Below are 13,609 nucleotides of genomic sequence, written 5' to 3'. Positions count from 1 at the left end.
GAGTGTGGATTATTCTTATTGTCCATCATTTGTAAGAGTCAAATGGTGTGTGAACAGCTTCCTAAAAAGACCAGCAACACTGTGTGACTTCATCAGTCTCACATCACTATGTTGCTTGGTGGGCATTTCTTTATGCACAACTGAGGTCCCAACACAGCTTTTCAATAAAGGCTCGCCTTGACTCGGCCACTGCTTTTCTTTTTCAGCCTTTCTGTTGTAGATTTGCTGATGTGCTTGGGATCATCACTCTGTTGAATGACCTGGTTTGGGCCAAGCTTTAGCTGTCGGACAGACTGAGTCACAATTGACTTTAGGATACTTTACAGAGTTGGTGTGTCTGAAGGTTCTCAGTCATCCAGGTCATCGTAGTCTAAGGAGCTTGGAAAGCAAAGCGTGTGGACTTCTTTGAGTTGCTTGAAGACGTTTCACCTCTCATCCGAGAAGCTTCTTCAGTTCTAAGGGTCAATGGTGGAGAGTCCCAGATTTAAACCCAGTGGGAGTTTCCCCCCCAAAGAGAGACAAAGGACCTGAAGAAGCTTCTCGGATGAGAGGTGAAACGTCTTCAAGCAACTCAAAGAAGTCCACACGCTTTGCTTTCCAAGCTCCTTAGACTAGAGTTGGTGGTCGACTCAGTGACTGTAAGGTGCCCAAGTCTGTGGCCGTAAAACAAGCCCAAACCATGGCACCTCCACCACCACGTTTGACGTTTGTTATGAGGTGTTTTTGCTAATATGCTGCATTTGGTTTTTTTATCAAACGCAAACTTGCTGATTATAAGTTCATCAAATCCAGTTGATTAGCGGCACTATAGCTATTAAATGGAAGCAGTAAGGTGTGTTCACACGCAGGTTTTTACATACTGCTTCTGCATTCTGGCTTAACTGTATGTTAAATAAAAAAATGATACTCTGGAAAATTTATTTTTGTTTGTCTGAGGCTCTATTTGATTTAAGATCTATGACATAAACATGTCATAAATAACTGACGGTTTAAAAATGACTGAAGACAAAAACAGGGGAAATTTAATAATTGACATTTATTAGATTTTTGACAAATTCAGCAAAAAGAATAAGAAAAGATGTTAATATACAGACATTTGATTAAATCTACCTAAAAAAAACCCAAAAACCTCTAACCACCACAACTATGCGCAAAAAGACCTTCAAACGGGTGCTAAATGATGCACACTGAGCAGAATCAGGGATAACAGTCTGCACTCAGAAGCTTCACCTGCAGGCAAAATACTGGTGAGCCTTAATAAATCAGTGTAACCTGTAACCTCACACTAGGTTAATTACTGAAGGAGAAGAGCTCTGGTTTCAGCTTGGCTCTGCATACAGCAACACAACAGAAGCTCAGAGTACAGCACAAGGTCATTCAGATAACCCCGCAGGTGACCTGTAACGCCGTTATGCAAGGCTGAAATATTGCACATCCACAGACTCGTTTCATAAGAAATCTTTCTGAACATTACGCAACTCTTTTTGATAACCACCCTGTAAAGATATTCAATTAGAACTGGGAGTTTAAGGTCATACCATGAATGAAGTTACTTAGACTGAGTACAGGATCATACTGGTCACCAGTCTGCGTGTCTGTGCGAGCCATAGTATGAGAATCAGTCAGTTATTGTGTCGCTGAACATAAATGAACACAGTTCTGGTTTTTTTTATGTGGGAAATGACTACAAAGCTATAATGGGGAAACACAATGCACTTGCAATCATACATAACTGTTCTTAGTAGAAGCTGATATTATTAATAATTACATGAACTGCAATCAATAAACGGCTACAAAATGTTTTGGTAACAAATCTGTCTTTAAAAATACATTCTCCAAATCCCCCCCCCCCCCCATTCCAGCTGGGACACTGCACGAGTCCCTGCGTAGGTGCTGAAGAATCAGACAGAAAAAAATGAATCCCAACTGTTACTTTACAAGTTGTCCACCATTTAAATGACTTGATGTAATATGGAAAACACTAAAACGTCATTAGCTGTTCCATTTATAGTCCTTCCCAAAAATTTTTTTAAAAAAAAACAATCTCTCATTGGGAAATTTTAATTGACATCTTTTTAACCCCTATATTAATTGCATTACCTTATTGCAGTCTACAAAAAGAAAAAAGAAAAACCTCACTTTAGAATTTATTTAGGATACAGAGGATGCGAGAGAGGAGTGTCTTGGAAGTGACGTTGCCCACGTTTCAGTTGTTTTTCTTTTCAGGGAAGTTTGAAGAAGGTGCGTATGGTGGAGGTCGCTCCTGCACGAAAACCCAGAGGATGGTTTAATATGATTAAAATGCCATTAAAGAAGAAGTCACATGTTGCTGAGGTAAAGACATCCAAAGCAGCTTACCATGGGCATGTAGACATTGTGTGGATTGCTGGGATTGTAATATGCGCTGCCCGCCGCTTCAGCCGCCTTGGCGTTACCTGTGCATAAAATGGCAAAAAACAGGGAGATGAAGACTGAGTAATGACCGCAGAACATACTCTAGAACAGTTCCTAACACTGTAATGAGAAAAGATGCACAGAAGAATGCTTTAGTAGTCACATGAAGCGCAACTGAAAACTTCTAAGATCCTCAAACCTAGAAAAATCTATTGGCACAAGGTGATGAAGCACAGACTGATGCACAGAAGGTGACGCTGTTTTTAACCGAAAATCCCCAAAGTTGCTAGAAAAACAACAACATGAGGGCGAGAAGACTGTTTTATTCCTTGACATTTTTATCTGTAGAGAAGGAGACATCAGCACCCCCCTTTTTTCTTTTTTAATGGCGTGCTTTGAAGTGATTCATGTTGAGGCAGACAGATCCGATCTGACAAGTGCAGTGGCACAGAGGAAGAAAAAAAAAATAGGGAGTGAGTGAAAAAAGGAGAGTGAGAGAAACAGACCTGGAGGTGGTTGTGGTGGTGGTGCTGTCCAGTTCTGAGAGGGTGCAGCCCAGTTTTGTGGTGGCCCAGGGTACGGGGGAGGAGGGGCCATGTAGTCAAAACCAGATGGGTACATTCCTGGAACACAGATGGCCAACAGAATTTTTTTTTTTTTTAAAGATGCAGTTTGAAGGTCACAGGGGGTTGCAGCCTGTTTATCTTTTTTATTGTGTAAATAATTGTACAAAGAAAAAAAACAGGACACTGACAGAGAGAGAGGGACAGCATGATTTGCGCCTCGAGGGTGCACATTTTTAACTTATGTGCAAAGAGACAAAAAAAAAAAAAGTGCGCTTACATACAAATGCAAGAAAACAAGGCTACAAACTATAAGCACTTTTATTGATTATGAGGAAGAAAGGAAAAAAGAAAGTGAAAGAAATCTACAAAATAAAATGCAGAACCTGGAGTTACAACTGCGCTGACTATAAGCTAGATTTTAAAAATCCCTACTTATGTTGCCGCCGGTCTTCAGTTGAATCAGACATTTAAAAATAGACCTACAGACAGCGAGACTGTGTACCTGCAGCAGCAGGTGGTGGATAAGAGTAGGGCATGTTCCCAGCAGCAGGGGGAGGCCCCTGGTAGAAGCCATTCTGCTGGGGAGGTGGTGGGTAGGGATAGCCCTGAGGAGCAGGTGGAGGTTGGCCATAGCCATTCATCATACCAGGTGAAGGGTAACCGTAGGCAGCAGCTCCATTCTGCACCGGAGCGCCACGAGAAGCTGGAGCACAGAAAGAATAAAAGTGACTTTCCAAAGACTCCAGAAGACACAGAGTTATCTGTATCGTAATGTCCTTTATTTCTATAAAGCGTTTAATCTTTAAAGTTTTTGTTTTTTTTACTGCAACTGTACCATGTTTTTAATATAGTAGGACTGCTACTTTGGTAAAGGGTTTAGCTACCTTAACACGTGTTTCCTGGTTATAAAGAAAAGGTACTGAATTAAAATGGCATACGAACCATTTGTGGCCAGTTTGAAGAGGTGCTGTCCCAACTCTATGGCTCCTCCACTGGGGAATGACATCTTGAAATGTGCCTGACCCTCCCAGCCACCTGATTAAAAAGTCAATTCCCTTTAGAGTAAATACAGAAAGCTGCCTTTTTTAAGCAAAGTAAAGTTCTGAAACTAATACACCACATTTTTCACTAATATGGGTTCATATGAAATTGTTTTAGAGACAGACAATCAAATGAATGTGACTAAGTGTAAAATCAAAAGGCTTCCTACCACCGGGCTCAGCAGACACTGTCCCTTTAATGTAGTTGGCTGCAAAGACTGGCTGCTCAATGCTGCAGCCCTTCATCAGGTAATAGGGGAACATGGCTGAACCCAGGCAGTCCTTGGTGTTACTGGATACAAACACCAACTGAGCCGGTGAACAAGAGATGAGGCAAAAAGATGAGTTACATAAGGATACATGAGCACATGAAAAGCAGCCGTAAACATCACAGGAATCTTTTGTTTATTGATAATTTGGGTAGTACCCTGTATGGTGTGAGATACACCGTGCCCTTCTTGGTCCCCTTCAGCAGATCTGTCTTGCAGGTGACATCACTGAATGACAGCTCCACATTCTTGCACTCCCTTAAAACACTGGATAAAGATGAGGCAAATGAAAATTAGGTCACTGCTTACAGTAACTATAAAGGAGCTAAAAAGTATGCTAACATGTAGAAATTGTATTTCGCAGCAGCTAGGAAAAAAATTGCTTTACGAAACATGCAATGGGAAGACATTTGTGTTTTACAAGATTTCAACATCCTGACAAAAAATGCTGCCAAAACTTCCTGTTTGGATAGTCTGCTAACGCATCTTGCTTAAACCACATTATGCAACGATTTTAAAGTAAGGCCATTAAATGTCTCGCCGTTAAAAGAGCACACAAAATACACAACGCCCTGAAATATACAGTAAACAATAAAACAGCTAATGCTAACATTACCTAGGCCAGCTAGCTGGAGGCTAGCAGTTGGATAGCATTGAGTTGACTACGCATTGGAAAGTAAAAGGTAAACAAGCCGAAAACAGAGGCGACAGTTAGCTAGTTAATACAATTAAACACCCTGACACTAGGTAATACCCTCACCTCTCTCCGTTGTTTATCAACACGTTGCCGTTATGCGTATGATTTCGATTCAAAGCCATGTTTACGAGCCGTCCTACGCTCTCCTGTTGCCTATGCTTAATGCTAAAGCCAGTCTATCAGCCTGACGGGAATCACCCAGAAACGTCACGAGCCTTACGTCACCACGCCGTCTGACAACTCGTGACCTGCCGTGGGACTGTAAACAATATCCACACGATCAAACAGAAGAAGTGTCTCACACGATCCCAGTAAAAGTTAGAAATATTCAGAATGGTTTCTGAATATTTCTGAATGGTTTCAGTGTGTTTACGCTGGATTGTTATTCCCAACGTATTTTCCCCGCCACCCATCCGTTTTGGATAGGTGTAACATTTTTTTTATAATAATGTAAATTATAAATAATCAAATACATTTGACGATGAAATGAATAATTTGATTCCAAGTTATCACAGTCTTTTTCCGTCAAGTTTTAATATATTTTATCTTATTTTATTTATTAATTCCTTTACTAAGAAATTCCTTTATTTATTTATTAAATTATTTATTTTCTTACTTAGTTTCAGTTAATTTCCAGACTGGATTTGTTCGTATCCGTTTAGTTTTATCTCTGAAAATCCACTGGGGTTTTTTTTTTGTTTGTTTTTTTATTTGTCTTGTTTTGTTTTGTTGGTTTGGTTTTTGTTGTTGTTCCTATCCGTTATCATTTACTAATTCTTTGCTAGCTCATCGGGGAGGGGGGTGCTTTGGTTGTTATTTTTTTGCTAACGTGTAGTTTTTAATTCACCTATTTTTCCACTCCTTTTACTTTTTAGTGTAATTTAATGTAGGAATTCTGTAGATAAAATAGAATAATATTACAGAGTTAATAATTAGCTATTGTTTGAATGTTACATATACAAACAAGTGAATCAAGCCAACTGTTCATCATTTTATTGATAATTTGAAATAATATAGTTACATATTATGATGGGTGTTTCCGGGATATTATACAAGGGAAAGCACAGATGGAGAAACTCGTGAGCTGCCCTGCTCCCTCATATAGATGTATTACTACATGAAGTACTGCCGCTATTTAAGGCATAATCCTCTGTATTAATACGCAGTTTAACATCAAAATGTGCGTAAGTAATTCAAGCTTTTATGTTCTGTTATATTTCCATCCAAAATACAATGAAGTAGACGTGCAATGCAATCAGAAGTACTGTTTTTTTAACCAGGTATTTTACATTTTTACTTTAATATAGTAAATGTTACAGTTACAACATTTATCCTGCAAATTATTAAAAAATAATTTATAAAAATTAGGTTATTTATACAAAACTATGCATAGAGTGTAACCGATTATTTCCCAGTTTCTCTTTTGCTGTTGTTCTATTTCCCCCCTTTTGTGTTGGCTATATATCTGTTTCTCCCGGTGTATATAAACTTGTTGACAATAAGGGAAATAGAAAAAACGACAACCATATCCACGCAGGCAACATCATTATAGCAACTGCCGAGATCTCTCCCTGATTCTATGTACTACACTTTCTATACTGTAGCCTTTGAATGGGATAATTAAGGTTTAGCTAAATTAAAATTAGCTTGAAAGCTGCACTGTGCTGGAGTCCAGCTAGGTCTGGATTAAGATAACTAACTTCATTTAAGCCTGCACAGAAAATCAGGTCATTTATTGCAAAGCAAAATGTTTTCAAAGCAAACACAGCTGGAATAGAGCAACAAAATGGGCATTTCCTTGCAATTCTGACAGGATGAGTGGGTGTTCTGATGGCAGTGAGTAAAGGTTTAAGACTGCTTATATAATAACTGGGGTGGGTACAAGCTTTGCCATGGGGAGAGCGAGAGGGGGGTGAGGCCAGCGAGTTATGCAATGCTTTCATTTAATGGCCCCCTTAGGATAGAGTTGGCCGTGCATGCGCTCAGTGTGATATTTAATATTTAAACGTTGACCTTTTTTATTAATTACCGGCTTTATTCTGTGGCCGCGTGCACGTCAGCTTCTGTAGCTCTCGGTGCGCGCAGGCGGGTGACGCTGAGCAGGTCTGCGACACCCTTAACTTTCTGCACTGCACTGGTCCCCGAGCCCGAGGAACGCCATAGCTTTAAATTAATTAACACTAATTAACAGCTGTCACGTGACCGTCTCCAGCGCCTTAGATAGGGCTGGATGTTTCTGCTGTTAAGTTTGCAAACTATAGCGAGATGAATTATCGTTTTATAAAGATTTGCGCGACTCTTTTACTTTTCACCGTCATGGCTCGGCGCTGCGTCTGCCTTTCCCCCGATCACAGGAAGAAAACACTCGAGCAGAGGAAACAGCTCGCCATGCCGCGAGTCACCTGCTCTCTCCGAGGCATCAGAGCTGTGTTTGGTCCAATGGTGAAAAACAATGTGTACGCCAGAGGTGAGGTATAGGGCAGCGGGATGTGAGGAAGGTGCTTGGTTCATTTAGTTGACCCTCATCTTTTGCATTGATCTCAGACCATGTGTGTGTGTGCTTTGTTTCCTTAGACGTGACAGGGGCCACAGTCCCAGTGCCTCAGTATGAGAAGACCTGTGGAGTGCAAGTGGCTAGAGTGAAGAACCAGAGCCTCTCGTTTTTCAGCAGATATGACAGCTGCTTTGTCCATGTTGAGGTGTGAATCCTGCTGCAGAGTTTACATGAAGGAAATGTATGGGATTGCCAAGTAGGGCCAAAAATAATGCAACTATAGTATATTAAGTACTATTAAGTTTTAATGATTGAAACCAATGGAGGTAAAAATGAGTTTACAAACTGCATGTATGTCACTTCTTGACAGCCACGCTGCAATAACCTTTCATCCTCAGGGCAGCAAAGTCGTCATCCCGCTGCAGGTCCAGCTGGCAGGAGAGGATCGATGGATCAGGGTCAACATCAGCTGTCCCCTGATAAAGGCAAGAAGTGAGAGGACCCAGCCTCGCCCAACACGTGAGTGGAGACAGCTGATTGAGCTTGACAAACTCACTGACCCAGTTGTGTCCTGTATACCTAAAATCAGCTCTCCGTTTTCATCAGTCAAAAGTCACCCTGGCACAATTTTCCCCTGGAGCCAAGTTTAGAGTGTTGTCTTGTTGTTCTTGTAATTACCAATACTGGGTAGGAGTCTGCACAGTTCAGAGTGACGATCTAAGACATTTAAAAACAGAACTCTTCTCCAGCATTCCCTGGAAACTGTGACATCGAAAGAGCTCTTCGAGTGGACTGTGGCCACCAAAGGGTTTCCAGTGATGTCTGCTACAAACTGGGCTGCTGCTATGATGCTCGTGATTCAGCCTGCTACTACACACTCAATGGTAAGATCTGTATTTTCCCCTCCAACCTTTCGTCTAAACAAGCAGGGCTGCTTCTAGGACTCTTAACCCCTTAATAACCAGTCGTGTGGGGGGGCTTAAGGGAAATCAGAAATATCAGAAATGGATACCTAATCAGAGGTTTATGTATTTTGACTGTGGACAGACCTCCTGCCAGTATATGCGTGGCCTTCATTACAAAATGCAGTCTTGTTACCACTGTAAATATGTTTGGTACTACAGAGTACCAGGTACCAAGCAGTACCAATAATGTTTGGCATTGATGAGCAGTAAAATGGCATCTATAGTTGGCAGCAGAGCTTTCAATACATGCTAATGCAGTATTCAACATTATGTAGTTATAAAGACAATTATGCAGAGATGAGGACAAAACGGGGTTTTGTTTTTGGGTTTTTTAATTTGTGTTTTACTCAAAAAACAACTATGCAACATTATCCTGTTTGACTCCATCCAGCCTGCTCTCTGGACGGACACTTTGTGTTCTCAGTAAACGCTGCAGATGCACACACGCCCATTGATCCCAGCAGCCTCATTGTAAAGGATCGGCCGCACTGTCACCCTGTTGTCACAACCCCAGATACTGCTGTCTTCAAGATAGGAGTCTCAGACTGCGGTGCAAAGAGGAAGGTAAATATTATATCTAATATTTAGATTGGGGTATCATCCTAATATTTTTGCACAGTTACACAGCATTGAGCACAAGCTTTCATTTAGATGTGTCTGTGGTCCACCATGAATTTTCACATCATCTTCTTTTCTTAAACCTTTTTTAAATTTTTTTTTAAATCTCTCCGGCTTTTAGGCAAATGGAGATGTGGTGATCTACGAGGTGGAAGTGGTGGAGCTACATACAGGAAATGATGGGAAAAATTCTCAATTTAGGTATGGAGATGGATACATCTTCTTCTAGAAGACAGTACTGGTGGTGATGAATGTTTTGGGGTTTTTAGTCTTCAGGTCCAGTGTGAATACGACTCCTCTGATCTGAAGCGTGCAGCAGAACTGCGGTCTTTGTATGCGGTGACTAATCCACCACCTGTCATTGCACTGGGGTCCATCGGAGTGCAAATGAGAATAGCCACAGGTACTAAAATGGAATGAAAAGGCACTTTGTATGCAAATCACAGCTGGTGATGTGTATATGTTTGTTGCTGCAGATGCATCCTTTACATCCTTTATTCCCGAGGAACAGCTTCCGCTGACTTTGCCCCTTCGTGAAGCTGTGAATGTGGAGATTTCCATCGTGCAGCCATCTCCAGATCCCACACTTTCCCTGCGAGTGCGAGACTGCTTTGCTTATCCTGGGTCAAGACACTCTGTGTGGACACTTCTCTATGATGGGTACGTTATTAACCCCCACCCCTCAATAAAAAAACAAAAATTAAAAATATAACAGCACAGTTTTGTCCCTTTTGTACAGATGTCCAAATCCTCAAGATAATATGAGAAGCTCTGTCCCTGTGGACAAACAGGGGAAGACCACATCTCACTCACAAGTCAGGAGGTTTGATGTCAAGACCTTTGCCTTCTTGGACCCCAGCACAGGCCATCCAAGTCCAGAGGAAGTATGTTTCATCAGATTATAATATTTCAGCAACGCAGCGTTTTGTTTTTCCCCCCCACAGACCTGGCTATGTGTTTTCTCTCACTCAGATGTACTTCTATTGTTGGGTGGAAATCTGCACGAATGACGTTGACTGTGCGCAGCGTTGTACCTTCATTTGTGAGTATACCACAGTACACTTAATGTGCTGTTTATTTTTGGAATTTTTTAAAAATCTGTCCTGTGTCCTCCCACAAGCATCTGAGGGGGAGAGGCAGAGAAGAGAGGCCGCATCTCAACCCCACCAGCTTCAACTGGTCTCTTTAGGGCCACTGCAGCTGGTCCAGAATAACACTGAAGCCGAGAAAGACCCCTGCATGAAACGGGAAAAAAGTAAATCCAGCAATACACCAAACTAGAATCATTACATGAAAGAGTATGAATGACACTCTTTAAATAGAATCTCGCACCCTCTCTTCCTTAGTGTTTCAGGTGATCGTATATATCCTGTCTGGTGTTGGTGCTGGCCTTCTTGTGGTCCTGCTGTTCATTGTGTGTTCAAGCATCAGGAGAATGCAACGAGCACGTGACGAACAAGATGCATCTCAATAAATGTCAATTTGTCCATATGTGCATTTGTTTTGGTTTTTTGAGCTAAGGCTGAGAGCCAAATGGCAGGAAAACTGGACTGGAAATCAGTAACAGCAGATCTGATGGGATGCAAGTGTCTATAGCCATCTGTAAAACACAGAGCAGGCTTTGTCATGGTGTGAGGCCATCATATTTTGATCCACAATGCAATTCCATGTGAAACCAACTAATTATTAACAGCATGACAATGAGCCCGAACACACTGCCAATGCCGTAAAAGTGTAGCTGGATAGAAAAACACACAGTGAAACCACCAGCCATGGATTGGCCTCCCCAGAGCCTGGGCCTCAACATTATTAAAGCAGTGTGGGATTCTCCTGATAGAGAACAGAAATAAAGGCAGCAAACTTCCAACGAAGAGCTTTGAATGTCTTTCAAGAAGTCTGGAGAACTATTTCTGAAGTCTACTTAAAAAATGAACAAGAAAGCTGCCCGAGAGAGCTCGGAGTGTGTTGGAGAATAAAGGTAGTCGCACCAAATACTGATTTAAGCTTGTTAGAAGTGAACAAACTCTGTTATTGCCTCATGTACTGTATGTGTTTGCACTTCAATAAATTACTGAACCCATTTTTCTTGAAAAATATCAAGAAATAAGGCATGACATGACTGTGCTTCAGACATTTTGATCTATACTGACATGTTCGACCACAATGCAGATCTGTTTCATGCACAACTCAAAGGTGCTCTATAGGAGTGAGATCTGTTAAGATGAGCTCTGTGACATTTGGCTGAAGATGGGTACACTGTACACACGCAGAAATACACCAAGATCAACCTATGATGTCATCACAGAAAGTTGCTGGCGCCTGCTCTGATAATTTGATGAAGTCATAAAATTGTCTACTTGTGCTTCACAATAAAAATAGTTGAACAGAAATCATAAGATTGTGATCTTAAAATTCAGGCAAAAGAGATTAGTCTTAAACTGCCGTTTTATAAAATTTCAGTACTTCATGTTGTAGCTTTACTGTGCTTCACTAGATTTACTATCATTAATGTGAGGAGCGAGAAATTTAATCATAAAATTAAGTCAGAATAGCAGTTTATTAACATAAAACCTTTATAATGCAACTGAAATACACAAAAGCAGTGAAATGAGAGAAGAAAAAACAGGCAGCTGACTCAGTAAGGTCTGAACTTCCTCTGTGCCCTCAGCAGAGCTATTCTCTGTTTATCCTCCTCAAACTTTTTCCTTAGTTCAGCGATATCTGGAAAAGAAAGAAAGAAAAGGAAACTTATTTAAATAAAAAGCTTTCACAACCTCAAATGTAAACAATGTCATTAACATATCAGAGACTTACGTTCTTTCTGCGTGTTTCTGTGCTGCCAGGTGTAGAAGTTCAAGAGCTCCTTCCTCTTCTTCTTCGTTATCTCCCTCTGTAGAGTCCTCTGATTGGCTGCTTCGCTGTGAGGACGCGCCTTGGCACCCTTGTGCCCTCTCGTGACTTTCACCCAGCCCTCTTCATCTTCTTGCTCCTCCTCGGCCTCCTTCTTCTGCCGCTCCGCTTCCTGTGGACAAAATATCAAACCCACGTTGAAGCTACGCGGAGCGGACGTGTCAGCGGTGTTGAAGGAACAGCGACAGAGTTCTCACCTCTTCTTTATGCTTATCGTAGTCTTCCATAAAAGAGTCGACTTTTTGTTGCAGCTGCTCCGGTTGGATAAAGGAGTCTGTGTACTGCTGGATCCACTCTGCCATAAAGAAAATACAACACACGTGTCATACACCTCATTTGTTACAGATGATTCCAGATGTTCTGCATCATTTCTTCTCATTCTTAGGTCACTTTATGTCCCATTTGGCATCGATTTGTAGCCACTGTTTTTTTGTTAAGCTTGACTTTTGGCGTCTTTATAACAGATTTTTCACTCATAAGCTTATTCACACTTATTTTTGGTCATTTGTGTCACATTTTATTATTAGTGACTCTCTGTAGCTAAATCTCTGAGTATTTTATGACACTTTTGAACACATCTTTTGCAGATACTTTTGCTTTTTTGGTTATATTTCGCATTTTTTGTAGCCATCCACTGTGTTTGGGGCGGTTTTATGTCTCGTTTGGTTTTATTTAAGCCTCATACATTAAACTGTGTCACTTTAGCAACAGCCTACTTACTCTGCAGTCCTGTTTTGACTGGGCGCTGCTCTGTGCAGACCACCAAAGGCACATCATGTGGGTGTGATTTAACTGCTGGTAAACTGGAGGAGTTTTGAAATACAACATAGCCAACTTTGAAGCCCTGAAACAGACAGAGACACATAACGTGAAACTGAAATCTACAAAACATACATAAACAAACGAGAAACTGCGCAGGAACACAGGTCAACCTGTTTTTCAGCTGGTTTGAAGAACTTGGACAGTTTGGGTCCAGCCTCCTGGGAGGACCCCGGGTGGTCTCTCAGCTCAACTGACTGAATGCTGCCAAACTGCGAGAATAAATCTTTGACAACATCCTGTAACACACACATACACAAACAGTGAGAGGAAAGGCAGTGTGCAGTAGTTACTGTTTATATGAAGGACAAACAAACAAACCACACAGAGCAGCCAGGCAGGCGCACTACCTCTGAGCAGTATGGAGGGATGTTTAGCACGAATAAAGTCCGGTCCAGCGGTCTGTGGGAACTCTTCTCCGCTCGCACCCGGTGCTCCTTCACGTACAGCGAGTGCCTGGCAGCGCTATCGGAGCTGAACTGTAAGGACAACACTGCGAGGAGAGACGGGAAAAAACAACACATCAGCGTCTGCTATCACCCTGTCGACATGGCAGACTACAGATCAGCACAAACTCATACACACACCAGCCGGGTTACGTAACACAAACATTTATCTACGAGGACAAAGCGGTACAGAAAAAACGGCGTAATAATTAGAAATACCCGTAAATCCTCCAGGAATAACAGAAGCCTGATTCTTGGCGTGTTTCTTCTTGGACGGCGCCATTTTGATGTGACCTTTCACGCCGGAAGTACAACTGAATTCCCGTTTGGTACCGTTCCCCTCCCCAGATTTTCTGCTAAGCAGGTTCTGTGTTTGCTTTAAACCCACACA

The 13,609-nt window shown here is 41.5% G+C and overlaps 3 protein-coding genes across 4 annotated transcripts; 1 reads left to right on the top strand and 2 right to left on the bottom strand.

Annotated features, from left to right (window-relative positions):
- Window positions 1-1,017: 1,017 nt before the first annotated feature.
- wbp2nl (WBP2 N-terminal like) lies at window positions 1,018-5,178 on the bottom strand. Its single transcript, XM_005940747.3, has 8 exons — window positions 5,030-5,178; window positions 4,428-4,536; window positions 4,171-4,309; window positions 3,903-3,995; window positions 3,463-3,663; window positions 2,901-3,017; window positions 2,359-2,435; window positions 1,018-2,263 (listed from the first exon to the last, which is right to left on the bottom strand). The coding sequence occupies exons 1-8, from the start codon at window positions 5,086-5,088 to the stop codon at window positions 2,207-2,209; spliced, it is 852 nt and encodes a 283-aa protein (XP_005940809.1). The 5' UTR covers window positions 5,089-5,178; the 3' UTR covers window positions 1,018-2,206.
- A 1,740-nt stretch (window positions 5,179-6,918) lies between these two features.
- On the top strand, window positions 6,919-10,816 carry LOC102313206 (zona pellucida sperm-binding protein 4). 2 transcript variants are annotated; one of them, XM_014339550.2, is made up of 12 exons: window positions 6,919-7,433; window positions 7,541-7,665; window positions 7,859-7,979; window positions 8,210-8,344; window positions 8,817-8,989; window positions 9,165-9,244; window positions 9,313-9,446; window positions 9,520-9,703; window positions 9,783-9,927; window positions 10,016-10,085; window positions 10,164-10,298; window positions 10,366-10,816. In XM_014339550.2, the coding sequence occupies exons 1-12, from the start codon at window positions 7,232-7,234 to the stop codon at window positions 10,515-10,517; spliced, it is 1,656 nt and encodes a 551-aa protein (XP_014195036.1). In that variant the 5' UTR covers window positions 6,919-7,231; the 3' UTR covers window positions 10,518-10,816. The 2 variants fall into 2 exon arrangements, with proteins under 2 accessions (XP_014195036.1, XP_005940810.1); XM_005940748.3 differs by having other exon boundaries at window positions 6,921-7,433; window positions 10,390-10,816.
- A 765-nt stretch (window positions 10,817-11,581) lies between these two features.
- rrp7a (ribosomal RNA processing 7 homolog A) lies at window positions 11,582-13,558 on the bottom strand. Its single transcript, XM_005940746.3, has 7 exons — window positions 13,438-13,558; window positions 13,123-13,265; window positions 12,886-13,011; window positions 12,674-12,797; window positions 12,151-12,248; window positions 11,858-12,065; window positions 11,582-11,764 (listed from the first exon to the last, which is right to left on the bottom strand). Exons 1-7 carry the CDS (start codon window positions 13,499-13,501, stop codon window positions 11,679-11,681), a joined length of 849 nt encoding a protein of 282 aa, XP_005940808.1. The 5' UTR covers window positions 13,502-13,558; the 3' UTR covers window positions 11,582-11,678.
- Window positions 13,559-13,609: the final 51 nt, after the last annotated feature.

This window comes from Haplochromis burtoni, unplaced genomic scaffold (assembly GCF_018398535.1).
Source record: "Haplochromis burtoni strain Fernald_Lab_line unplaced genomic scaffold, NCSU_Asbu1 Contig_45, whole genome shotgun sequence".
In the NCBI taxonomy this organism is placed as follows: domain Eukaryota; kingdom Metazoa; phylum Chordata; class Actinopteri; order Cichliformes; family Cichlidae; genus Haplochromis; species Haplochromis burtoni.
This window is presented reverse-complemented; position numbering and strand designations above follow the sequence as displayed.

Excerpts from the sequence above, each read along its gene's own strand:
- LOC102313206 (XM_014339550.2), top strand. The coding sequence starts at position 7,232 with ATGAATTATCGTTTTATAAAGATTTGCGCGACTCTTTTACTTTTCACC. Across the intron at positions 7,666-7,858 it reads GCTGCTTTGTCCATGTTGAG|GGCAGCAAAGTCGTCATCCC; the intron begins GTGTGAATCCTG and ends TTTCATCCTCAG. Across the intron at positions 10,299-10,365 it reads CTGCATGAAACGGGAAAAAA|AATCTCGCACCCTCTCTTCC; the intron begins GTAAATCCAGCA and ends CTCTTTAAATAG.
- wbp2nl (XM_005940747.3), bottom strand. The coding sequence starts at position 5,088 with ATGGCTTTGAATCGAAATCATACGCATAACGGCAACGTGTTGATAAAC. Across the intron at positions 3,018-3,462 it reads TCCACCACCTGCTGCTGCAG|GAATGTACCCATCTGGTTTT; the intron begins GTACACAGTCTC and ends TCTGTGTTCCAG. Across the intron at positions 2,436-2,900 it reads ACCACCACAACCACCTCCAG|GTAACGCCAAGGCGGCTGAA; the intron begins GTCTGTTTCTCT and ends TTTTATGCACAG.
- rrp7a (XM_005940746.3), bottom strand. The coding sequence starts at position 13,501 with ATGGCGCCGTCCAAGAAGAAACACGCCAAGAATCAGGCTTCTGTTATT. Across the intron at positions 13,266-13,437 it reads TATTCCTGGAGGATTTACGG|TGTTGTCCTTACAGTTCAGC; the intron begins GTATTTCTAATT and ends CTCTCCTCGCAG. Across the intron at positions 13,012-13,122 it reads TCCCTCCATACTGCTCAGAG|GATGTTGTCAAAGATTTATT; the intron begins GTAGTGCGCCTG and ends TGTGTGTTACAG.